This window comes from Varroa destructor, unplaced genomic scaffold (genome assembly GCF_002443255.2).
Source record: "Varroa destructor unplaced genomic scaffold, Vdes_3.0 BEIS01000003.1, whole genome shotgun sequence".
NCBI classification, from domain to species: domain Eukaryota; kingdom Metazoa; phylum Arthropoda; class Arachnida; order Mesostigmata; family Varroidae; genus Varroa; species Varroa destructor.
Window position 1 is genome coordinate 17,575,389 of NW_019211456.1, and position 25,672 is coordinate 17,601,060.

Below are 25,672 nucleotides of genomic sequence, written 5' to 3' on the forward strand. Positions count from 1 at the left end.
TGTATTAATTGAACGCCGCTTCGCCCACACCTATGTGCACTGATAATCTACATATATATATATATATATATATATATATATATATATATATATATATGTGTTTGTTTTCAAGCAAGTGTTTGTGGTTCAGCTTGTTAAAAATATAGCTATGTGCCGTTATATTAGCGGGTCAGATAGATCTAATTTTACCGAACATTACGTCTAAGCAAGCGTTCGAATAAAGCCACTATTGTCCGATGCCGCCGCCGCCCCTCTTGCTTGAATAGCATGAACCACTCCATCTAGCTTTGCTGATTCATACTTCACGGGTATCGTAAAACATAGTCTATCTCACCAGCCGCCAATGTATGCCCTAATCCAAGTGTAGCAGCCCGAAACAGCTATGGGCAATGCCAGCATTATTTCATTATTGCTACGATCCGAAGACACAACGATCCACCGCAACTGCTCGAATTGCCCCAACGAATTTGTTATTTAGTGCAAGATTAATCCATCGCATGTGTCCAGTGAATTTTTCATAATCAGTTAATTTTTCGTATAAAATGACTAGTTAGCTTTTTGTCTTTTGCGATTCTTTTTGACGGCCAAATTGCTATAAGCTGATTCGTGTACGCCGCCTGGAATAATCTCAAATTCCTGCCGACTAAATCAGATAAAAGCCTACTCTTTTTCTGTGTATCGTCGTGAAGGGGTACGCAACGGTTATCTATACGCAAAATTCATACTTAAGCCGGTTATAATGGCAGCACGGGTGAACGGTCCTCGTTATTCAGTCTATCGAACCGCTGACGCCAGATCGTAACGCCATAATGGCTTTTAGCAACGTCGACGGCCACAGTCGATCGTGCAGTAGATTTACGCGCGTCATTCAAACTACTACTGCAAGGTCGCTCATTGATACTTCTGCTACAAAGACGAACAAATTAATAACGAAACAAAGATGCCGTAAGGTATACTAGATAGCCGTCATCGCATCATAAAATTCAGCGAATGCGTCAACTGAAGAGTAACATGCAGTGGGGCATGCAGCAAGAATACCAAGCGACAACGGGATCTAGTGCGCGCTCTTCGCCCAAATAGCCTTCCAGATGTCGGCAAAATTGACAGGACACTTCTGACTCGACGGAAAAACTGAAAGGCCATCAGTAAAGCGTGCCTTAGAAGAACTGTCATATCGCCTTTTCCACTGGAAGCACGTCTTGTATTATATTGACTTATAAAATTCAGCGTCATAAATCAAGTTCTCGCAGATACCGCTGACGGCGGTAGCAGACGGCCTCAGCGTGAACTTTGGTTTGGCAAAACTGCTTTATTGTCATGCCTTCTCTAAACGGAGCGGATACAAAACAATCTGTGTCTCATACAGGTAACTGCCATCAAGTACTTATCATTAATTCCGCGATGTTTCACTCTGCGCTAAACTATCTGCGAATCACCTCGAGTATGGTCGGATCTGTTTTGGAAAGCTTTAGGTTAACATAACAATGGTAACTCAAGCCTTCTACTAAGCCGGAATTAAGAAAAACGTTCCCAGATAAGTGAATGTAACCTTACAATAAATTTAATTATATGCATTGCCTCTGCTGTACGAATCATATAATATTACTCAGTCGTACCAAAAGGTGATTGGATTGTTTTTGTACATAAAATCATTAAGATCCTTCGTCGCCATTAAAAAAGAGTCGCTACAAATGCGCTTACTCCAAAAACTTAAACGGCAATGCAGCTTCAAGGGATTTGCCGTCCTTGTAAAGGTTAGATTGGCGTGCACGTTTTGCTAGAATTATATGTCTATGACGAAATAATGGTTCTCTATGCTCGTTTTTAGCTTTCTCGACTGCCCTTGTCTTTAAGCGCTGCTCCAAGGCCACTGAGTGACTAGATAAAGTATGCGGTACAGGCATAGTGCAGGAGTAGTGATTGTTTTCATAATTACGTCACAGAAGCGGTCAGACCAAGAGACGAATATGTCGGACGGTAAAAGCCACTTAGGCACAAGCAAAAACATCGTAATTGCTGAACACAGATACTGGCTTACTAATCTTTGTTTGGTATGGTCGCAAGCACTACCTAGCAGTCTTGTCCGTTATCTGTAAATTTGGAAGCGAAAATGGCAATGATAGAACCCCATGATAACTTGCAAACAATTTAATCTTGTTAGTAAGAAGTTTACGCTAAAGATAAACTTCCCCGATTCATGCGCATGGGTGTCTTGAGAGTGGCATTGTATAGCAACTGTGCATTATGGTAGTACAGACGAAACGCTCTATCCTATTTCCCTCTGGAGAGGTCGTGGGGGGGGAGCTAAATATGCCAGAATGCTCGAATTGTCTTTGAATTTTTTATCGTTCCGTTCAACGTCGAAAAGTATGTGCACGAATGAATGGATCCAGTGGCTTTTTGTACCGTGAGACTTTTTTATTGCTAAAATGAATAATAGTAATATAAAGTCTGTTGTTTTGTTGCACAAGCAGTAATTGGACTGTTAGCACGGGTATTGGATATGGTAAATAGTGCAGAATAAATTTACGGAGGCACGATGCGTATGCAGTCGCGCAGGCGTAGTAGGTTGCTGCTACTCGTGAACCAATGTGCTTCTAGTCCGAAAATAAAGTCACCTTCTTCTCAGCGAAGGCTGATTACTGCTCATATGATGTACTTATCACTGCCGCATAGCCATAACATGTGGTGAAGGAGTAGATTTGGTCCATGCATCAAAGGTTAACTTACTTTTTTTTTTGTACTTTTATATTGACGCTTCATTCCGTCAGTTGACTGTGTTTTACTGCAATACGGCCATAGTTTTTCCTATTTCCCTACCCACTCTGATTAGTTCCTTCTACGTTTATCCTGCTCGTCTGTTGTTAAAAGCCCAAGCGTATCTGATTCGAGCGGTGCTCACAGAAACATTTGATAAAAGGTGCGTCTGTTTAGTCAAATACAGGCTGCTAAGATTAACTGTGGACACTGTCGACTAGCTATTCTTCGTTGTATGCAATCGTCTAGTTGGGCCGGTCATCTAGAAAAATCGAGTTTGAAGTATGTCTACACAAACATGTTGACTGAACCTTACGTACGATAGTAGATCGTGTCTGGTCTACACGCACATACTGATTGCAGTAAACATCAATGCCGTTAATGTTACGCCTGTAGAATCCAAATGTTGTACCTGTTTGACGTCACGTTTTCTTTAGCTTATAAACTGGAATGAACGAAGCGAGCAGAAACGTTAGCAGTGGGCACCTTCTGCTCCGTTAAGGCGGACTCGTGAAGAGTAGCGAAAAAGAATCATCGGACGATCTACCCGAAATGCAAACCCACTCATGTAAATATCGCTTATATTAGAGTGAAGGAACTCGTTGTCTTTCAGTTTAAATAATATATATCTTTATATATATATCAGATATCTATATATATATGTATATATATTAGATATATATATATATATATATCTATATAGATCCAAATCTTAGCAACTAAATTTCCCTTTTGATCACCTTCTTTGAAACTAAACATTGCTATTTTATACCCGCTTTTTTACAGACCGCGATCGCCTTATCCACATTACTACCTAGGCCTACTTTAAACATTGATTACACCGAGTCGAGTAACGCATTGACTAGTGATTTATTTACATAAAAACTGTAATTTGTTTATAATATTTATTATTTGTTTTAGTTCAAGTTGTTGCATTAGTCTCGTTTCGAATCATCCGAACGTATTTCCACTCTACAGTTTCTAGCTACAATGTCCTAGCGACGCACGATAGGTCATTATTCAATTTATGGCTTGAGGTCTCAGTCGCCCGTAGAAAAGGACCCTACAGAACGAGATCGAGGCCTTTCATCTTCTTTTGCACGTTTTTCCAATAAAAAGCTACTATCTTAATTCACTGAGTGTATCTCATTCGATACGTTTCCGGCTTGTTTGCTGATCAATTGTTATCATAACAGGGTGTCAGAAATTAACAAGGGCCTTGAGGCATTCACGATCGTGGGACGGCCACGCCAGCCTGTCTGTACAGCGGGAGCACACGAGGAAATAAAAAGAAAAAAACTATGATAATAGCCTGTGCTGTTTTTTTTTTATCAATAGGGTAAAGTGTGAATGGTGTGCCCGTTTGGTATCAGGCAGGCCGATATTTGCTCTGTGTGCTTTTTATATTATTGTTTGTTTATCCTTTTCATATTTGCAACTCCACTTTGCGCGAATCACAGCTCACCTTACGTACGCTGCATACAAGAGATTTTTTTCGAGGAATTTATTTGCTCGGAGAGATATCAAATCATAGACATAGCAGTGTTAGGTAGCGAAAAAATGTATGTTTAGCGAGGAAGGTTTTGCATTCATAAAAAATAAATTTATTCAAACGAGCCTGTACACACACATCTCTCACTTGACATGATAACAGATACCAGACTACGATATATACGTATATATATATATATATGTATATATATATACGTTTAGTAATCTAAGGCCATAGTTGGCTGTCATTTAGATGTTGGCGTTGACTATTTGTTGCTGCTGTTTTCGTAAGCAAAGAAACAAGCCGGACACAAAAGGCTTGAGATGGGCGGTGGAAGGCTCTGGTCAGTGCAATCGGTGGGGTCGGAACAAACAATATCGAGCTACATATTTTTAGGATTTTATCGGTTGCTATTGCTACAAATGACGACAATGGTTAATTGAAAGAGCCGGCGAAGCTGCTCACATGAACGCTAACTCGTTGGGTTAGCGCCTGGTGGAGGTCCGCGGTAGTTAATCCAGCGAGAATGCAATGACTATGATTCATAACAATGAATGAACATTGGTGAATAGGTACATGCAAATCCCGCCGCCTTGTCTGTTTCTCTCCTTGTTCTAGAGGATGCGGATATCTAAGTAACGATGCACTTTGTCAGAGAATTTAGGTGGGCGTGAGGTGGGGGTAACGATGCGGGGCGGGTGAGGACGCAAATTTCGTTGGTTTACGGACTTCTAATCCACGTAAGGAGTAAACAAGCGAGCAAACAGCTGTTGTCCATGGAGTAGCGCATGTCATGAACGGGTGTTAGCGAAAATCTGCTTGAGTTAATGATATGGCAGAATACACGCGGGCTGGTTACAATGCCTACCGTCATGATATGCTATAATAACGATAACTGTTGTTGATGTTAGCTAGATATGGTCTGATTTGCTAGTATACAGCCTTATAATAGATCTTATTGACAACCTCATCGTACACTACACTGCAAACGGTCACCTGCGAAGACGTGATGTTCCACCAGGTCGGAACTCGGGTCGAAATTAGCTGGCATGACCTTGCCCATGTTTAATGGATAGCTCAATCATTTTTGACTGCGATAATTTTGAGCACATATCTCATTATCTCGCCACTGCTATGAGTAACTCTGACTGTGACATTATAGCTGATCTTTTCTCGTGTATTATCCGTACACCTATTTCCTGCACCTACTCGTTACTTCAAACGTATTGAAACGTAATTACTTCATGTATTAGCCCTATGATGTCGACCTAGAAATTCTCAGACGTTGAATGCCAGCCCATTAAGACAGGGAGGGGTTAGCTAGTAGTAGGAGTAGTTTGTATCGTATCAGAAAAATCGACCATCAAGCTTAAAAAAACTTCGCATAAAAAACGATTACAGTATTACTGTCGATGGCAACAGAACTAATCAGCTGACTCAAACCTTCTCGACTCCTTACCAATCGAGGAAGGGAATCCCAAGGTCCTAAAACCGATATCCGGTACAACAAAGCATTTTCTGTTTCCTCAGTTACAGAACAGAGCAAGTGACGTCAGTGGGAAATAGAGAAGATCATTGCGGAATCAATATACTACTATTTGTGTTTCGTGCAGAAGAGCGAAGCAGGACATTATCAAAATCTGCCGGATACTCTATACTTGAGTTCCCGTAGCGCGTGTCGGAGATAACACCCTTGCGTTATCCGTAAAGACTGGAAAACATTGCGTTTCCATTGAATCGGACCGACGCCCCACATGGATCCTGTAAACTGTACGTAGAAGATAATATTCTGACGAGGTGGAAGGACGATTAGAATAGAAAGAAATACATTTTGCCTCGGCAGTCAACCTTATAGTACGAAACTATGGTACGAACTGCCAGTATGGGTCAAGCCGAAGCAAACAAACGTCTATTATCTTCACGTCTACAACGATTTTTTCAGTTCTGCTTAAAGGTCTCTGGCAGCACTTAAGCCCAATCAAGGCTTGTCGAGGTGGGACTGTGAGGATGCTGTTAGAAACTTAAAAAAAAAAAGCAATTTTAATTGAATGTTGTTTTTTCGTGTCTTCGTGTAAATCATTTTCTTTCATAACTGCTGCATACACCTTCGTTTTTTTTTCATTCTTATGTTATCTTATCTGTTATGCTAACGATTATTATTGTTATTGTAATATCGACCAAATATCTATTTCAACAACGAGAGTACACTTATCGCACTTCGGACTGGCGATATCGGTAGCTGGTAGGTTTCTATAAGCTACGTTGGTCAGTGTCATATCATTGGGCATTTACTACGCTCTCTCTTTTTTAGCCCATGTCTTCTTTTCTCCGAATCGGTTCCTTTCTATTCTTCAATACTACATATAGCTGGCCATCTATATATTTTTTTTAATTTCGATATTATGATTGAGTTGTTATATAAGTTTATTTTGCTGCACCCCTAGCATGTATCTCTCCTTTCCTTCGCATATTCTTTTGTGAGGAGTTTTTATATTTGTCCTCTATTTTTACTTAGTGTCGCGTCTCCTTATGTCCTAATTTTGACAATACATGTTTATCTGCTCTGTACATATTATGTCTTCTATTCGAATGCCACGCTCTAGATGCGACCAACCCTTTTCGTCCAATCGATCCCGAGCTTCGAAGGCTTTGTTTTTCTCCCCTATGTTCGTCACACGATGCGTCAGCCGTACCACAGCCGTTTGTGGTTAGTCAGCTTCATTGCATCGATCTGAGTTCACTTTCTATTTTCTTAGGTATGATTCGCTGCGTTCTTCGAACATGGTCCGTCGACAGCACCTGTCGTCGTGCCGACACTGCTTTTGTGTGGTAAACGGCAAAGCAAAAACCTCAGTTTCCGCTTCCTGCGTCAAAGAAGGTCATTGCCTTTGAATAGGACGAATACTAGCTCTACTTTCGTGCTTTGAATGGCGAGTGAGAACTAATCGAAACGCCTTCTGTTCATAGGTATATCTATTATATTTGAAAGGGGTTAGCTATGAGAGGAGACGACCTGTGAAATTATTCTGGACAGACACATCGAGTTCTTCCTTTGTATCTCCAATGTTAAGTGGTTAACACCTTTCATCTATGTTGTAGAACTGAAGTCACCTCCTTTATAAAGCTACTATTTAAATAAAGCACCCTACCAACGGTCAGGTTGTCTGAAACTCTGTTTCAACGCGTGCGGCGTGTGGAGATGATTACTACAGATTAAATAGTACAACTGCAAGGTACTGGTATCTGATGTCAGCTTGATGCACTCTATTGTGTGTTTCCTTGTCATTTGTTTTATGTGATTCAGAAACTTGGAGTGAATATTCCCGCTTAACGATGCCGTGGCCCGTCCAGATATTGCTACTTAAAAAGTATGACTTTATCAGACTAGCCACCGCAGGAACATGTAGTTGCATTAAACGCAATCGACTGGTCTAAGCAGAGTTCACCTCTTCATTCCATTGATCACACCGTTCAATCTGTCACATTCATCCCGAATGACTCCGAACGAAAAAATATGCCTATTCCATACTCTTATTTTTGTTGTTTCTCAGACAGGCTCCTTCAGGCTGCCATAGAACCTTTTATTTGCCCAATGTATCCGTTTGTTATTGGCGACGATAGCTGCTCACTATGGTCGTTAGTCGCTCGTCGTCTTTCTGTTCGGTCGTTCTGAGAGGTCGAAAGCTTTTTCCCAGTTAATCACGATTACGAACTTTGGATGTGCTTATTTGTCAACACAGTTGGCTAGCGTAGGAGGCAAATGTGCAAGGCCCTGCGAACGTGCAACGCCAACTGATGAAGGCAATAGTTTAGCCCGATCTTTATCATATTATCGAATAATGTTAACTCAATGATAAATACAGATGATTCATGAATTCAGCTAGAACAAATGATGAAGGGTTTTGCAGAACTGTGCTTGAACGTTTCTTCGCCAGTGAACGATGATAGGTGAACGGCTCTTTGGATGAACGATATATTATCTAAAGCCGAAATTAAAGCTTGAGTTTATTAAGTGTCGTGTTCGATCGTGAGCTGCTGTGGATTGCGGACCGAACAAACTAATGGTACATTGACGTCGTCATCCGATCGTTGTTCTCGTTCGCTCTGCAATCATCCATCTCGACGTTACGGTTTACTGAAAGCACCGATCAAATTGAGGTAGAACAATAAGTTATAAACATTCAATTAATGAGGATGAGAAATGGAATTGATGATTGAGCAAACATAACTAGCTAGTTCGTTTTGTTAGGTTAAAATATATCGCTACTCGGCGAGCGGCGGTAGACATGCATAGATGCGTTGCACTGGAGCATCATTGAACACCTTTTGCTGATTATTACCGTCTTCGGTTGAATGGGCGCTTGCCGCTCGCGATGGTCTGCGTGGATGGTCGCGCCCATTTAAGGCTCCATGGGCAGTATTTCCTCCCCTCGTAGCTCCCACGGAGGTGGGACCGTGACCCTGAAGACCTAGGTCAGGTCCCGTAGCTGTATGCCACGACTGCGACATCACAGCGTTGGTATCTACCTGTGAGCAGGTTCCGCAATAAAAGAAGAAAAGTGTATTTACCCTTATCGCCGTTATTAATATAGAGACACAGTTATGGATCATGTTTGAACGCTGATCAATAGAGATGCACACGATAGGCACAGCCAGGAACGGTCGTAGCTGTTGAACAGAACCACCATCTATATGGCCACTACACAAACATTGTAAATGTATTTAGAGTCTTCTTCCTCTGTTGCAGTGAAACGACCTTGAATTGTTTTGTAAATCGAAATAGTAGTATTGCCAGTTACTATATTCGGTGAAGTTTCGCAACTTACGCAAAAGGTCATTTCCCAAGTAACTTTTTCTCTAGTTCTAAGTAGGTGCTCGAATGTGGTGCGGATAAATTAGCCGATAATTAAAAAAAATGCTCTAAGTAATCTGTACGCCAAATTTAGTGTTCTAACTATAGCTACACAAAAGACGTTTGCGTTTACTATCGATGTTTCGTAGCTGAGGACGTGTTTGCTTGTTTGTACCTTTGTCCTCATCTGGTAATTAACGGAACCCCGATGTCGGCTTGAGGCGCTGCGTACCTCGCGTGACGGTCGGCCCGAACTAGCATCGACAACTGAAATTTTCATTATTCTGAGATATATTTATATTCTCGAAACTGATCTTTGTTTTCGCTCGAAGTAGTCGTTCTTATATTATGACAAACCTTTCTACTTTAAACGATGGCAAAGTGCATCCAGGGAAGTCATAAGATCTCTCTCTCTTACTATTACCCTCTTACTATTCCGACAAATAGAAAAACTTACTGTTACTTTGAAACTGGTGACTTGGAATTATAATGGTCAGGTTATAAAAACTTTAACCTGTTATTTATCTCTAGATTATATTTAGGGTTTTTTTTTTTCTCAATCGAATTTAGATAGGAGTTTCCGCACAGAAGGACCGAAGTCCATCTACGTATCCAGACCTATATTCTCAATCGTTCTGATGCCTTCAGCAGTCTAATAGTCTACCATAGAAGAATCACAACGACTGCATTTAAAAAAAATGCCTAACAAGACAGCGATTGTGAGCAATCGATAGTACGAAAAAGTTTAGATCCACTTCGATGCAAGCTGCCATCGAAACGAAAACTAAATAATCTAGCATTTATTTAGCTTATAAGACAATCTTCTGCGTGGCTTTTTAATAAGCCGGTTCTTCACATGATATACATACCTACAAAACTTTGTCTATATCTATCTATCTATCTAATATCCTAAATTGAAGAGACAAAGTTACTCACTAAATGATGTGGACATGGCGCGATCTGCCGCGGAGGCACAGTTCGACTGTTGTCCACTGTTTGCATCCTTGTTCTCTTTTAGCCGATAGAGAAGCACGTCGCGGTCTCTGCCCAAAGTGCTGATCATTCGGTCTTTATGTTCCGCTAATTCCTTCAATTTGGCATTCTCCTGTGCCAATTGATCCTGCACAGCTAACTTCTGGCCGATCATTGCCTACAAAGCAAAATGAAGAAGATACTCTGTCACGCAGCCGTGTCCCGCTAAGAAAGCTTCGAAGAATATGATCAGTACGAAGGGTTCGACTTGTATGTCTTGAAGCAGCATGATTTAAATAGCCCGAAATGAGATATCAAGTCATGCTAGGGGATCTCGAGTTTATTTCCACCAGTTACAAGAAATATGCTGGGCTGTTGCCTATATCGCTGTGTGTAGTATCAACTTCTAACCGAGATAGTGAATCTCAAATAAGAAACTCTATAGCAAACTAACCGAAAGATCCTCAATGCGAGCCTTGTACTTTTCGATGGCGTCATCACTGCGAGCCAGCTTATCCTTAAGCTGACCGTGCTCGATTTCAAAGATTCGAAGTCGGTCGATCTCTTCTCGGCGTATTTCCAGAACAGCATTCAGTGAGTCAACCTCTTTCATTAACGATTCATTACGTTCACGCAACCACTGAAATATTACAAGTTTGAATTTTTAGATAAGTACACACGGTTTAGATTCATAGTTACAGTACACACTATAATCAGATAAGGTACACCGGTTTAATTAAAAACGTAATGCTCTTAGATGACCATATGAGCTTCTTCTAAACAGAGTATAACCTACTGCGATTTTTGAATCCGTTGATTGTAAGACGCTCCTTTGGAACTCCTCAGCCTCACGTTTTACCCGGGCGTATTCCTCACTACGTTCCTGTATTCACAAGCATAGTACAATGGCTCGCGTGACTCAAGCAAGTTCATTAGCGGTTTATATCGTACTTACTATGCACAACGAAGAAACTACCTGATGATTCACGGGGACTCTCTAATACGGAACGATCCGTGCGGCACAAATCGTTAATTTTTAAGTTATATTCATTTCGTTTATGACCTTCAGGTCAATGTGTAACTTATAAATTTTGCTTAAATTAGCTGCACGGTTAGGGGCAACTATCTATTTTTCTACTCACAACGCAATTTTAGATTAAATATCGTTAATTCGTATAACTTGATTGAAGTAACAGAAGAATACCTTGAGTGCGTTTTCCAGATCAGCTTCTCGCTGATGATGCAACTGAGTCCGATTCCGCAGTTCTCTTTCATAAGTTGACCGGTTGTCAGCTAATTCCCGTGCGTGACCGTCCTAGAGAGCAAAAGCAAAGAAGCTAGAACGACTTTTTTCAAGGAGTACATGAAAATTATGCACAAAAACCCAATAAATTAATTCTATATACAGAATTACCATTTTTCACTTTGAAGAATACACTTATATCATGGATTTTACCGTACCGAACGTCACAGAACACTTGCGTCATTGCAACAGCCAAGTTATCGATAGATAGCTAACTATTAGATGATCGAAATTTAAATAATCATAATCAATCGAAATGTTATCTTCGTACCTTTTCTATTATAATGGTAAAAATTCTATTCAAAATAATGTTAGTCTAGTCAGAGAAAGCTTTCAATGAACGATTACTTACGAGTATTTTGGCCATTTCCTCGCTTCGCGAAGCAACTTCGTCTGCAGACATTTTCGCAAACTGTTCCTTCATTCGATCAATACGGGCCTGTTGCTCAGCCGATATCCTCTGCATTCGTGTTACGTATTCCTCTTCCATCTGTTGATTTTTTAGCGAGTGCTCTTCGCGAGTTTGTTCTAACTCCCGTCGGATGGCGGCAACCTACCGAAACACCATAGGAAATGTTAGGATATTAAATCCCTAGTGTTGCAGTTGCATTTACGCCATTAATAAAACATGTTTTGCAGGAGAATATGAAAAATGTATACGTAATTCACACTTAACGTTATCACGTACAGTTCACTTAAGAGGTGCTGGATTTTCATGCATAGCGTTTCCTAATACGGACATGAGAAACACTCGTATTTGTGGGTTAGAACAGACTGGCTTATTGTTAGAGAAGATTACCATTGTTTGCCTACCTCTTCCTGGGCGTCCTGCTTGAGTCTCTCGATTTCCTGGTTGGCAACCTTGAGCGCTTCTTCTGACAGCGTTAGATCTTCGCCCAGCTGATGAGCATATGTATCCATTCTGAAAGTCATAATGAAAAGACTCGTATACTGTGCCATCCTTGGCTACAGGCTATCTTGAACCCCAACCGCTATATTATACAATAGTTGCTTGGCCAGTGCGAGAGGCCAATGACATTAACCCAGCATCGAAAAACCGCCAGCAAAGACAGTAAGCTCATAATAATGAGTGCCAAGCTAAGTACATATTTCTAAATGTGTACTGACGTAGTGCATCGCCTTTTTCTAATAATTATATATGAGCTTAAGACCTCAATTATTAATTATATTGTTTTTATTATCAGTTATTATCAACTTGTTGTCTGAATCGTGGGCCGTTAGTTCATGTTAAACATTAGCGTGATTGAAGGCTACCTTTCGAGTTTGAGGTCCCAACGCTGGAAGGCGATTGCTAAAGCACTGAGTGCGTAAGCTGTGCCCCGCAGCTCGAGTCGAACGCGGTTAAGCTCTTTTGTTCGGGCCTCACACAGAGCACCCAACCGCCGAATCTCTGCATCGAACTCCTCCTGGGTGAAAATTATTCAATATATACCATATTTTGTATAATATCAAGATATTATACTAATATGATACTGAAGTTTTTCTATATTATAACTCAAGCACGCTATAATTGATCAGGTGGCGCCACAAAGAATATATATAAATTCATTGGATGAATGATATTTCTGTTTAATTCCACTTTTTTCGGATTCTCAATATGATAGGACAATAACCTATCTAAGCAGAACGGAATCAATAGCTTACCCTTGCAGGACTATTCAGAGAGTCTTTTCCAAGACGGGACCTGGTTCCCGCTTTCCCTACAGGTGTCCGGATATCTCCTAAAGATGTATTTTCAAATTATAAATTTGCATTTGTTTACATAACGTTTGTAGTTGACTGTCTTGAGGATTCTTTGTTGACTAAACGAACGTTTTTAAATTACGCATTCAGTGTGAGGACATCACAACAAGTACTTGCTCAGTATACCAATTACCACTTGGCTACACACCATCTTAAACAAAGAGATGTTGAAGGAATTATCTAAGTATGCATTGTTCGTCCTCTCTATAAGGTTTCGTTATGGAAGCTTGTCGAAACTTTTCAAATCAGTCCATTTAACTCTATGACTAAAAATCATTTCACCAGGAAAGAGCTGATCCTGTTAGTGATAACTATTTCATCATCCGTACTAGTTTAAGTTCAAAACTAATAGTTAGATGTCCGGTAGTTCTGTGTACATGCAAAAGCGGGCCCACTACAGTCTTTAACCCAAATACAGATCGTACATAAAGCGTATGCAATGACCTATATTCATAAAGTTGACTAGGATTCAAATTGAAGCTTTTGTCGACAATCCTGAGGTTAAGCACCCCAAGTGCCACGCGCTTGACAGAGCCGGATTTAGCCAAAATTGCGTTTAAACAGATTGGTAAAACTAAACTAAAAAGACTACTAGATAATATTATAGGATTCAGGTGGATTTTTATGGTAGATAAGCGTAGTAACTAGAAACAACACCAGGTGCAAGTTAATCCCGTTAATGACTGATTTTTACGATGTGACCCTCTTTTACCCTAAGCAGATTAGGCGGTCCTTAAAAGCAACAGATTAAGCAGGGTATAATTAGTCAGTCCGCGAAGCAGATCTACCTTACATATGTACACCAACGATCCGGGTTAATATTTATTCGAAAGTGAGTCAAGATAAATTGTAGTAGATTTCAGATACCTTCAATGATAGGCTGAAACTCAATCAGGATCAGTAGATATTGTGTCCCCACAAATAAAACTAATGGGAACAACATGACCGAATGAACTTTGGATAGTCCTGCTATATGATAAAAGGCACTAGGATAGAAACTATAGAAAAAAAATCGACTCGTCCAATCTGGCGCGGCTGTTTATATACGGCGTATGCAATTAATTGCTTGATAAACACAACTCCATATCTTAAAGTTATCGTGAGATTTCATTGGACGTCAATAAGTTGCTTTACCGTATTTCTACAGCAAGTTCTATTACATCAAAAGGCAGAAAGCAAATGCTGGTTGAATTCAGCTAAATAGAAGCTTAGTCTCATGTTGAAGCTTCCTGGTGCGCTATACAAATTTGCTACCACGTGCTTGAGCAACAGGTTGTATGGCTCTTTGGTCCAGCCATATTTACGGCGAGGGTGAACGTGAAGGGTTAAGCAGGCAAGAACTTCACGGAACACAAGCCACCAAATGGAATACGATACATATGGTGCATCCATACACCAAAAGGAAAGCACAATAAACACCGGTGACGATAGCATCGAAAAAGGGATTAAACGTTGAGTTCTTCTAGCCTCCACCAATCAGGGTTATTGGAACGTAAAAGGGTGGAACAAGGGTTAAGGACAAAATAGCGTTTAATGAAACATTCGCCACAAAGGTGATCGATAGTCGCCAATACCTTGTGAGCTTTTGGGGGTGCCAGGGGGACCGAGTTTGAGCGATAATCTCTGTCTTGCCACGGAGCTTCCCTTGCAGGGAGCCGAGGCCAATGTAGGAGAACTCTTTTCTGCCACTGAAAATGAACGCCGTTATGAGACACAAGCATAGGTAACACACCACGAAACTGATAAACTACTGCGTTGTCTACGAGAAAACATTTTGCTATGGCGCACATGGCGGCAACAACATCTGACGTTAAGGAAGCCGTTTACAGAAGGAGCATTTCAGTAAAGGAACTGAATTAGAATTGTCGATCGGGATTGCGGGCACGCACCCGTGATGTTGTCGTGCGTGCATTTTTGCGTGAGTTTCATTTTAAAGGGTTATATTTTCAAGGGGATTTATTTCACTTTTATTACTGATAAATGCAACTTGATGTATATTATGTACGCTACTCAAAAGATACAACAATCATCGTAGCGTTCCAATGCAGATCGTTCTAATATATCTTAAGTACGTTTCACTATTCGCATTACACGGGCTGACCTGCTCCTCTATTGTATTCGTAGTGAGTACGTACACTCCTTTAAAAAGCGGTAGTGCTTTTTATGATACATACTAATTTGAACCTATTTATTAGGCGTCGGTATAGGCTTAGTAAATTTGCTGATTTGCTATTTAACGTAGTAAAGGTCATCTTTCATATTTTAATTTGCTACATGGTTTTTTTTTTTATAGGAAAATCATAGCAAGGCTCTCTTCCACTAACTTTAATTTCGGAGAGAAATCTTTTGCATTATATGGCATATCGTGCGCCCATAATAGCCCACAAGTGTGACAAAAAAGCTTTTGCATCAGAGTTATAATCTGCGTTTGTATTTTTTTCATTCCATACTCCCCAAGCTGTAGATTACCGCCTTTGCTAATATAACTAACTAGGGTGCTAGGTTTACTTAAAATCACTAACCTTATAAAGCCTTCAGGTTTTAGTAGAGACAATGAAACTCTACTTACTTTTTGGAGGAGGGTCAGCCCAAGGTCGACTGTAATCGCGTTTCGGTGGACCGGGTTTGATAGGCAACGGCACAACTAAAACAAATCAAGATTAAGCCTTTATCATGAAAGCTCAGCTTATATATACATATAGTTTCTGTGATAGCTGAGGCGGTAGCGAAGCTGATATAATAAGCTGAAATGGCATAATGACATGGGTCGTTAGAGATCTACCCGAAAAGGTTTTCCGCAGACTAGGCTGGATGTATGGATGAGTGGTTTAAGGAGTGTTACCAATAACGCCGGAATGATACATGAAAACTACCTGGGTGCAAGGCTGAGTGCGCACATTTCACGGTCTGCCGAAGTGGTATGCGAAAAATTTTAAAGCCGAAAACCTACTGGGCACTCCGGTCCGAGGCTGGACTAGAAAAACTTAAGCATAGTCTCAAGGTTTATAAAGAAAACATGACATGACTATAATGAATACCAAACAAGCTAACTAAATTGTTATCTAGGTGCCTCGTCAGGTCTCGCAGCTCCACGGATCATCCTCTGTAAATACACGCTTCGTCTTACATAACGATTGGTAAACTTTTCCAACGGGCTGAACACGCGGTCTTGTAACCTCTTTCGGCTTCAGGTGGAGTTTTCGTTTTGTTCTTTTTGCTTACTGTGTACTCTGTGTCACAATGTACGGCACGAGAATGCTATGGTCTGGGTGAGGAAAATGTCAATGACCAAAAGAGAAGCGTCTTGAAGCTGATAAGACAAACAGCGAATGTTCCATTAGCTTGTTCAGTCCTAAAGAACGTCTTTCAGACCCGAAAGCTAGTTTGATTCACCGAAGTTTTCAAAAATTGTGTTTTGTGTTTATGAGAAATTACATTAATTTAACAGTTTATTTAATTCACAATTTAATTCACAGTATTAGCCAGATGGTAAAATGCAACTGAAAGCTGAAAATTTATTTGTCTTTGTAGGCCTGTCAAGCCGTAGCGCGTCACCCATAATGATTAGTCGACGGCGCAAAGGAAGCGGTGGATATGCTTGTTCTTGTGTCCAGTCACTTTTTCTGTTCCATGGGCACGTCTTTGATTAAACCTGTTGCTGTGTCTATTCCAGCTATCCTCATATCAACTCCTGTACGATTAAATTCGACATTTAGACAAACCTCGTGAAGCTCGTGATTCCGGCCTGCTGGGTCCCCCGACATCAGCGTCGTCCTGGTTGTTGGGATCCCTACTGCCTCCCGGAATCGTACCAAGCGGCTCCCCACATAACGATGGTTCTGCGGTTCGTCCACTTGGGCCACACACGGAACCACGTGGAGATCGGCGTGCCTCAGCCCGCGCGGCAGCTAGATTCGAATTGATCCGACTCTTCACCTGGTAGCATTAGAAGCAAGACAGGGTGAGACAAAATACTTGAGACATAGCATTGAATCAGGCAGTGGAATCAACCAACACATATGGAGAGCTTGTTTCGTTGTTTTGACAATCCTTTGTTGGGAAGATAGAATATGTGATGTTCATATATCATAAATGTTCATTTGACATAGGGATAAACTTTGAATTGTTTATGGCTTGTTTGTTCAATATGCTAAGTATCACGTCACTGATGCTCACCTCGGTTTTAGCCTTTTTTTTTTCCTGAAGATTTTGCTGGATCTTCTTTTCCACTTCGTCCCACTTATTTTTCTGAAAAAAGTTGGAGTTGCTACTTGGAATTAATACGGCCTACATTTGCTGATTTTGCATATCAGATATTATACACATAGAAGTATAAGAATGGGGTGCTCGTTACGTTTTGCACTAGTAGAACAGAAGACTTTTTATAAAGGGTTGGAAATATTAGGCTGTCCGAAGGAAAATGGTACGTAATGGAACTGTCGTAAATTTTTAGCGGGCGAGAGAAATCGATTATTATAGTTGTATTTAGATCTTCTTCTCCTCATTATCTATACGCTAGAGCCAACGCCCTATAAATAATAAATGTTTATCTATTATTTTGCAGTTCCTTGCTTAACTAGTTACCAATTAATTTTTGGGTTTAAATTTGCATACTTAGGTCATCGATTATCCTCTTCAGTATATAGACAAAATCATAACTGTATGGGTTTGAGTATGTACATAACGGCAGTAACGTTGTAAACTGATATTTGTACTGCCATTTGCGCATGTTATTATTATTGAAGTCAAGCACCCACTCTTTGTGGCCGGGCTTTTCGTTCCACTGGTGTGCTATCCTTATTTTCCTGGAGCATTGCTTTAATCTTGCTTCCAACATTGACGTTCGGTTTCCGCAATGGAGTTGCAGCTCCTTTTGCGCTTCGGGAATAAATCGCGGGCGATAAGGTGCCGGCTGAGCACGCAGCAGTTGCTGCGTGTTCCGGGGCACTGGCCAATGGTCGAACGTGCGTGCGTCGTTCAGCTGCTGATTCGTCATCGCCTGTGGCTGTCTCGGTAGCCTCGCTTGTCGACAGACATCCTGCGGCTTCCGAGAGATCACAATCGTCCGCACAGGGGCCACCGTCTACATTAGCGTCCGTAGCCTAAATCAAGAAACAGACAGAACAGCGCCATGGAACCAACAAAATCTGAATCGTCAGAGCTCATCATGACGCGTCGGCAGCTCATACCTGTCATACCATCATAGCAGCTGTGTAGACAACGTGGGTCAAAACGACAAGAGTCAAACATTCAGGAAACGAGTTTATATAAAAACTGCTATATAAATAGGCTTGTTTAATGTTGGTCCATATAAATGCATATTCGCTTAACGTTGACGGTTGATCTTGAACGCAAACGTTACCCAGCTCAATAAAAGGGAAGCGTAACATAAACGCTTTCTCTACCGCTAGTCTGTTCGGGCTGCTTCTACACGTATAAGTTTATAACGGACGACTCACTGTAAGGTTATTCATGCCCTTTTTCTGTCGCGTACAGTAGAGCAAACATGGAACTGATTGACAAAGTTTAAGGGGCTAAATAGCTTTGGGCTAAAATATTTCCAGTAACCACGGGCACACGCAGAATTCGTTTTGTGGTCTAGGGTTCGAGACGGGCAAAATGGCTGCTTATGACAGGAATTTAGGTTCAGTTGGAATCGTTTGGAACTGCGCAAATGTAATTCTATTGAAATAGGGAGGACGTAGAATACAATTCCTTATATATCGTACGAACAACGAAGGACACAAAGAACACCAAATGAAGCACCTTTTAATATGACTGTTTAAAGAAAATCGATTGTAAACGACCAAGCTTTCTTTTCATTGTTTTGTGCTGGTGCAAAAATAGCTGCTTACTTTGTATTCGGCGATTAAGGCAGACGGGTAAAAAAGACACTATTCTATACAAATGTCCTTTCGAAACAACAAGAAATGCTAACGAAACAAGCTTTAGGCTGTCATCAGGATTATCGTACCGTCTGTGAACTGTGGAAACTAGCCCTCTGGCTAAATATATTGGAATTATTTACCAAATATCCAATCAGCGACGAATGGAAATTGAACCATTCGGAGATGTTTCATAGGCCACCTTCTGACAACTATATACCTGTTTAAAGTAGACAAAAATCCTGCTTAAATTTTAACTAAATAGTCCTAAGTGTTCGGGACATCGAAGAATAGAAAATAGAACAGAAAATAGTAACTCGCATCTTGAAGAGATCAATATTGTTCTTGCGACAGCTTTAACCCCTGTGCATTGAATTCCAAATCGTCTATCAATCGAATTACTGTCTTTATTCGTGCACATTGGATAGAGTATGTGACATAGGCGCTGATGATGCATACCTGTTTCAACATAATGTCTTTGACAAAATGGAACCGGATCGTTTTGTGTGTGGCAATTCGAGAAAATATTATAGAATTATAAGAAAAACATGGCATAGTAGCTTTGACAATGCCGGCGACAGGCAGGCTCAAACCTCACGATACACATCAAAGCCGTAGTAATACTGCCATAGCCACAGTGGCACAAACATTCAAGATTCTCATCGTATTGTATCCTCGTTGACGTGCAAGAACGAGATAGAAATCAAAAAGGGAATTACGTTCATGGTTAATGTTGGCTGATATTCACCATTCAGTAGACAGATAGGGTGGTGTTAACGCTTGAGAACGGATTTCACTTGCAATGTCTAGGACAACACAACGTAACATTGTCTCCTTACGCAATAACCCGAAATAACGGCGCGTTGTTACAGTGGGTTCTAGCAAAGCGTGCGTCGGGCTCGCTCACCTTCAATCAGCTGACTTGATCGACATGTATTACGCACCAATCTTTTGTCTTAGTTGTTAAAACACCTAAATTGCGGTGTTTCAGACAAAAATAACTAGTTTACTACTACACTGAATACAAATGTCCATCAACCCAATGCGCGATAAACAAATGGTGAATTAGGCTAACAACACTGATGTCGCAAAAGCGGAGCTTCAGTAGGAACAAAAGGCTTTAGGCAGACCAACGTTTCATACTTCACACAAACTTCGTACATATCCTATACATTTTGAAAAACCGTTTTGCTTGTATGCCAAGACAAACTCGAATCTTCCGTGGCGTGAAAAAGGGCTAGATCTTTTCGTCGATTCTTATTTAGTATTCGAGAAACTCGTGACAGCGAAGCTTCGCCAGGAGAAAAAGCTATGTCGACTTGAACTACACGTTAAATTACACTTACGTTAGGATCGACCGGGCCTGAGCTTCCGTGGGGTTGTCCAACCCTGTCGTCATCGGGTTCAACAACTAAAACTTCCGATGGTTGTAACGAAGCCGACCTGCTTCAGGCAGAAGTTGTAGCGAAAAGAAATCGTATCATAAAGAAGTTACACTCGGCTCGCTTAGAGGGTATGTCTATGCTATAGAAAATGCATCAGTAACGAGGGATAGGCGAAAATAAAAGTATCCGTTTCTTTCACTTCATACTTCTCTTTAATTCTATTGAAAAGACGTTTATAGTTATTATCAATCACCGATGTTGGTATAATCGAGAAAAAATTATTTACCATTATAGAGCAGTTTCTTTTCAATACTGAGGTTGTGGGTATCTAACCTTTGTAGCGAAGAAGGTCCTGTAGTATCACACACAACTCCGCTATCCTGGGAACAGACCGATTGTTTCATGACTGCGTCGCCAGTCGAACTACTGGCGCCTCCACCTAGATCACAGCCTATATCACAGTCCCCCTAGAAAACATGATGGAGTCCTTTTCGTAAGATTTCAGTGCATTTCATCGAAACCGCTTATTACTGCTTCTGATAAATAACATTGCGAAAACTGATGCCAAGTACAGAAATGGAAGATTTCAGAGTTACAGAGCACAATAAACCTGTTCGATCTATCTGTGGAATATTTGGGCAAGTAACGAAAGGTCGAGATGTAGCATAAAAAACTTTACACGCGATGCGACGTGCTGCATGTCAGCACCATGGTTAAGTTATTCGTTAAGGGTTTTACAGATCATTGTTAGGATAGAATTACAAATACCTATTTAACATTACCTAAAAGCGGCACATGCGAAATTTATAAATTAGTAGCTACTGAATACCAACCTGAAACCCGGTGTCAGCAGAATATGGTCTATTTCCCGCCTGCCCAGTCTGTCCCATTTTGTTATCCCTTTCGAGTGAAGCCGAACTGGGATCTTCAGAACTGGGTACGTCGTGAAGAAAATTCTCCCGAAGCGAGCTCATGATAATATCAAAAACGTTATCCGAAATTCGGATCTCCTCGGGTACAAGTGGTCCTTCTTCGCAATCAGGATCGACATCCCCAACAATTTCTGGCATTTCAACGCTAACCTGAGATATTCGGACCTCGGCAGCGTTCGAGCCGCGTGAGATTTTGTCGCCCGACTCCTCTTCAGGAAGTTCGGCCACGTCATCGGCCGAATAGGAATTGGATATCAGTCGGGTATCCTAGAAATGTCAAAAAAAGATGAGTCAAACGATGATGTAGTGATCCTTCTGTCTACATTTATGGATGACACATAGCGAAGTATATAGTACACAGTTTAAAATAATAGACAGCAATTTGTTACTTGCCTTCATTTCGCTGGTACGCAGTCCGCCGCAGGTGGACGTTCCCTCCTCGTTTTCGTCTTGTAACTCTTGAATAGGGGATAGCGAGGCGTCCTGACTAGCGGGGCCGGGTTCAAGAAGGTTGGAGGTTTTTTCCTGTAGGTTAGCGATGGTCAAGGAAAATACAAAATAAGTACGTTTTTTTGCTATAGTGAAGAGAAACTAAAAAAAAAAAACGCGCCCCTAAACATGGCAATTTTTTAAAATATTTTCAGCCTATATACCTGTGTTGTCGTAGTTGTCGGATCATCATCTTTTTCGGGGATCGGGGAAAGAGAACTATCGTTGTTTGACGACGCAGTTCCACTCGTCCCTGCTGCCGCAGTCACCTGTGCTACCTAGAATTAGGAAATATGCATACTATAGGTAGAACACGCATTGTTATTGAAATAACATCAAGCAGGCCACCTTTCATTAACACTAGACATTTCGGAAAACACCCAGTCGACTTCGACAGCGTCGAACCACCCTGCAGCGACGGCCTATGACAGCGCCATCAGTCAGCTAGGTAACACATATATTGACAACAGCAATAAACTGTTATTACCTGAGAAAGAGAACGGATAAGGATTAACTAACAGCTAGACAGCCATTGTCAGATATGGTAGAAAGTTTTTTTTTATTATTTTTCGAATACTAACCTCGGCATCTTCAAGAGAAACAATTCGATGAGGCATCGACATAGCATTCTCCTTTACCGTACAGTTGTCTTCACTTTTCGATCGCACCGGTGCCTGCAGTACAAATAACAGCGTCTTAATCATGCGCTTCGTTACCGTTTGCATTATTAGGTTCGTTTTCAAATCCTCATCTAATTATGCTAATGTCCTCCCCGGTAAAAGTCACCCTTCTAGGTAAAATTGTTTAGTTCATCACCAACGCCGCCGGAATAATGATTGAAAACTAAAAAAAACATTCATAGCAGCCATAGGCCGCGTATAACTACGATACGCTTGCAAATATACTAAATCCAATTCTCGTTTTGGCTAAACAAGCACAGCGTTTTGCATACGGCCTTGTGCATACGCAAACAACTCCGTTTTATAGGGGTACATATATACCAATGTTACTGTCAGCATACTGTGCATATACATATTATGTATCGCTTAGAAACATTTAATGTAAAACCGACCTGTCGTTGCACAAGTTTTTGTAGCCCGAACGAGAGCGAAGCAGTGATCTGTTTTCTGTCTTTGAGGCTGATCAGAGGTTCGACGACCGGAACCACACCGACATAATCCTAACCCACAACAACAGCAAAATCGTTGGTTTCATCGTTCTCAACAACGTTATTAAACCCACTCGAATGAAATAATTGTTTATTCGTGCAGTTGCTCACGCAAAGAAGAAGCGCCTTGAGAAGTAACGACCCAGCCATTCGACGCCTGTCCAGTGCATTTTATAACAGGATAGATAATTACTTCCTCACCTCTTCCTCTTCCTCTTCGGAGGGACACGGCTCATCCCGGAATTGGTTTCGCAGCACGAGGGATCTCTGCAACGTCTTCGGACTCGCGTGTTCGTTGAATTTCTGTAGCGAGCCCTTTTTACTTTCCTTGGCCTAGATTCACAAGGGGCAAGGCCGGTACACCGCGTAGTTGATTTTTTACCATTCCGGAATAAATGTAAGCCTAAATCAGTTCACTAATAATCTGCTGGTATATATATACCAGCAGATTATATATATATATATATTACACTCACGCAGAAGAGCCCTTTATTAAAATCTTTGGGTTTGTGTGAGGATGACGGATGTGTTTAGTGGTTGGCTAGTAAACGTATGGAGTGTTATACCTTTGACTTGGACTCGAGGTAGTCTTCAATTCGTAATTCTTTACTATAGCTCCTTTGGTTTGTCATTGTACCCTGGCTGGGCAATGCAGATCCTCCGTAACCAGACGAAGCGCTGGAGGACATCATCGATGACGACATTGACGAACTAAGTGAGGAAGGGGGAGGTCTTAATGATGAAGCTCCGAACGCACCGCGACCACTTACTGGCGAACTAGGGGACAGGGACGTTACCTGGGCGAAGGTATAGTATGAAACAAATAAATCTTTTAGCCAAAGCAGCATTTCTCTTTTAACTGAGAGTTTAGTCTCTAGGGTGATGCTAAATCCTTTCGATATTTTATTCGACAGCTCGATTTGAAGTCAAAATTGGAATATCTAGAAAAACTTTGTAGTACAAACCTTGGCTAGAGGCACGAACATGCCGTGATTTGGTGCGCACCGGAAATAGCGTCGTCCATTTTTCTCACCGTCATTTTTACCGCTTGGATTGTCGAGCTCGACACCGCACCACGTGCCCGCTGTCCCTGGGATAAGGCCAAGATATCTGCATATTTTTGTCACAAAACCACCAATTTAAACAATATCTTAGTTGAATGAGGTATATATATATATAAAATTTTGCATTAGGATCCGACGTCTTTTTAGGGTCATTGATTCGTAGTTTTCGTTAGCTTAACCAGGTCGTAGGGAAATGGCTTTATGTAACTCTATTTTTCTTAGCGTTTACGTAAGTTACAATTTTCTGCTATATATGCATGCATTTAGTACACTCCGCTTTTTGCAACTCCAGTTATTCGCCAACCATTTGAAGTGTGATTGATACCACAATCCGTCAGTACCTGAGCACTCCGACCAAGTTCCCGTCGACAAGAACTCGCCCTCCGAGTACCAATTCGGAGCCGTCGCCCTCTCCAACTCCGACATCTGAGCCGAGGGATGAGGGACCACTCTCTCCGCTACCGCAGCCACTCGAAGATGCTCCCCTAAAAATTATAGAATAATGTTGACTCACATCGGTTCCCATTAAACACGTTGGCACGTAGCGCACGTCTCAAGACTGGAGGAAAGTAAAGAAAAGATGTGTCGTCACAGCCGGTATAAGTGTATATCCACATGTGACTCAACAAAAGTAGCGTATGTGTGATGTTTCAGGCTCGATAAATGCAACAATAATCTTTGTTTGATAGTGTTGACCACCTATGATTTGTAGGACTTTACAAATAACCTTTGCAGCTTATCTTGTTTTTTTCTTTTTTGTTTGTTTAGACTGGGTAAAAGATACATACCTGGACGGCAAAAATGCCGCAATAGAGGTTTTGGGACGCGCTCCTCCTTGTGCGAGCATCCGCGAGGGTCGTGGAATACTCCGCGAATTCTGAAGTACAGTTGAAGCATTGAAAAAAAAACAGTTAGATACTTGCCTGCACACACTCTGTGCCTTATCTACGGCAACGATAACGAGAAGGGCGCGACAACGTTCAATTTCATTCATCAAAGAACCACGCATCGCGCCTAGTTCTACCACATAGGGGCTGCATAGACAAACATAGGCTTATTTTTCGGAACATGCAGGTTTCTTTCTTGTTGTCTATATGTGTATTCTAAACCGTTTTGTATAAAGCATCTCATTTGCAATACTGGATAGAGCCGGATTGTCTGTTCGTTTGTGGAACTGACGACTATTCCTTTAACGCTAATAATAAGTACGCATTCGTGAAAAGTCGAAGATATTTATGTATATATATGCACTTTATGCATATGTAAATAAATACGATTATTATTTTATGTATATAATTCCTATGATAATCTACCTATCAGATCAAAATGACATTGTAGCAAAAAAAAAACCCGAATCTTTTCTGCTAAGCGTAATAGTCTTCGTAATTAAAAATAGTTTATTCTAGCACCGTAGACACCACGAAACGTACCCGCTATTATGAAATGTATTCATAGGCGGCAATATAACAACATGCCTAGATATACTAAAACAGAAAAATAAAAAAAAAATACGCTCTTTTTTTTATTTTTTTTTTACATCGTGCTCGCATTATCCCACCGATATTTTCAATTGCTTCCATGTTGTAGATACAACGTCGTCATCTAATTT

General features: G+C 41.0%; 1 protein-coding gene and 1 long non-coding RNA gene across 9 annotated transcripts in view; one reads left to right on the top strand and one right to left on the bottom strand.

Moving 5' to 3' along the window:
- The first annotated feature begins 178 nt into the window (after positions 1–178).
- On the top strand, positions 179–4,067 carry LOC147756605 (uncharacterized). The gene is made up of 2 exons (XR_015323312.1): positions 179–3,325; positions 3,544–4,067. It is a non-coding gene; the product is annotated as an uncharacterized LOC147756605 (long non-coding RNA).
- Positions 3,609–25,672, bottom strand: part of LOC111246763 (uncharacterized) — a 51,649-nt gene continuing 29,585 nt past the window's right edge. For 5 of the 8 annotated variants that reach the window (XM_022796909.2, XM_086982988.1, XM_022796910.2 and 2 more), the window contains 28 exons: positions 24,852–24,940; positions 24,405–24,548; positions 23,965–24,109; positions 23,566–23,796; positions 23,201–23,332; positions 22,904–23,011; positions 22,413–22,505; positions 21,996–22,109; positions 21,736–21,867; positions 21,244–21,609; positions 20,744–20,877; positions 20,372–20,471; positions 17,898–18,242; positions 17,317–17,388; positions 16,863–17,076; positions 15,710–15,784; positions 14,715–14,828; positions 13,042–13,118; positions 12,652–12,803; positions 12,190–12,298; positions 11,729–11,929; positions 11,278–11,388; positions 10,870–10,956; positions 10,528–10,713; positions 10,038–10,251; positions 9,277–9,368; positions 8,590–8,776; positions 3,609–8,384 (listed from right to left, as the gene is read on the bottom strand). In XM_022796909.2, the coding sequence (XP_022652644.1) occupies positions 8,308–8,384; positions 8,590–8,776; positions 9,277–9,368; positions 10,038–10,251; positions 10,528–10,713; positions 10,870–10,956; positions 11,278–11,388; positions 11,729–11,929; positions 12,190–12,298; positions 12,652–12,803; positions 13,042–13,118; positions 14,715–14,828; positions 15,710–15,784; positions 16,863–17,076; positions 17,317–17,388; positions 17,898–18,242; positions 20,372–20,471; positions 20,744–20,877; positions 21,244–21,609; positions 21,736–21,867; positions 21,996–22,109; positions 22,413–22,505; positions 22,904–23,011; positions 23,201–23,332; positions 23,566–23,796; positions 23,965–24,109; positions 24,405–24,548; positions 24,852–24,940 (4,101 nt within the window). In that variant the 3' untranslated portion in view covers positions 3,609–8,307. Of the gene's footprint in view, positions 8,385–8,589; positions 8,777–9,276; positions 9,386–10,037; positions 10,252–10,527; positions 10,714–10,869; positions 10,957–11,277; positions 11,389–11,728; positions 11,930–12,189; positions 12,299–12,651; positions 12,804–13,041; positions 13,119–14,714; positions 14,829–15,709; positions 15,785–16,862; positions 17,077–17,316; positions 17,389–17,897; positions 18,243–20,371; positions 20,472–20,743; positions 20,878–21,243; positions 21,610–21,735; positions 21,868–21,995; positions 22,110–22,412; positions 22,506–22,903; positions 23,012–23,200; positions 23,333–23,565; positions 23,797–23,964; positions 24,110–24,404; positions 24,549–24,851; positions 24,941–25,672 lie in introns of those variants that run through there. The other 3 variants (XM_086982989.1, XM_086982990.1, XM_086982991.1) reach the window with 3 other exon arrangements.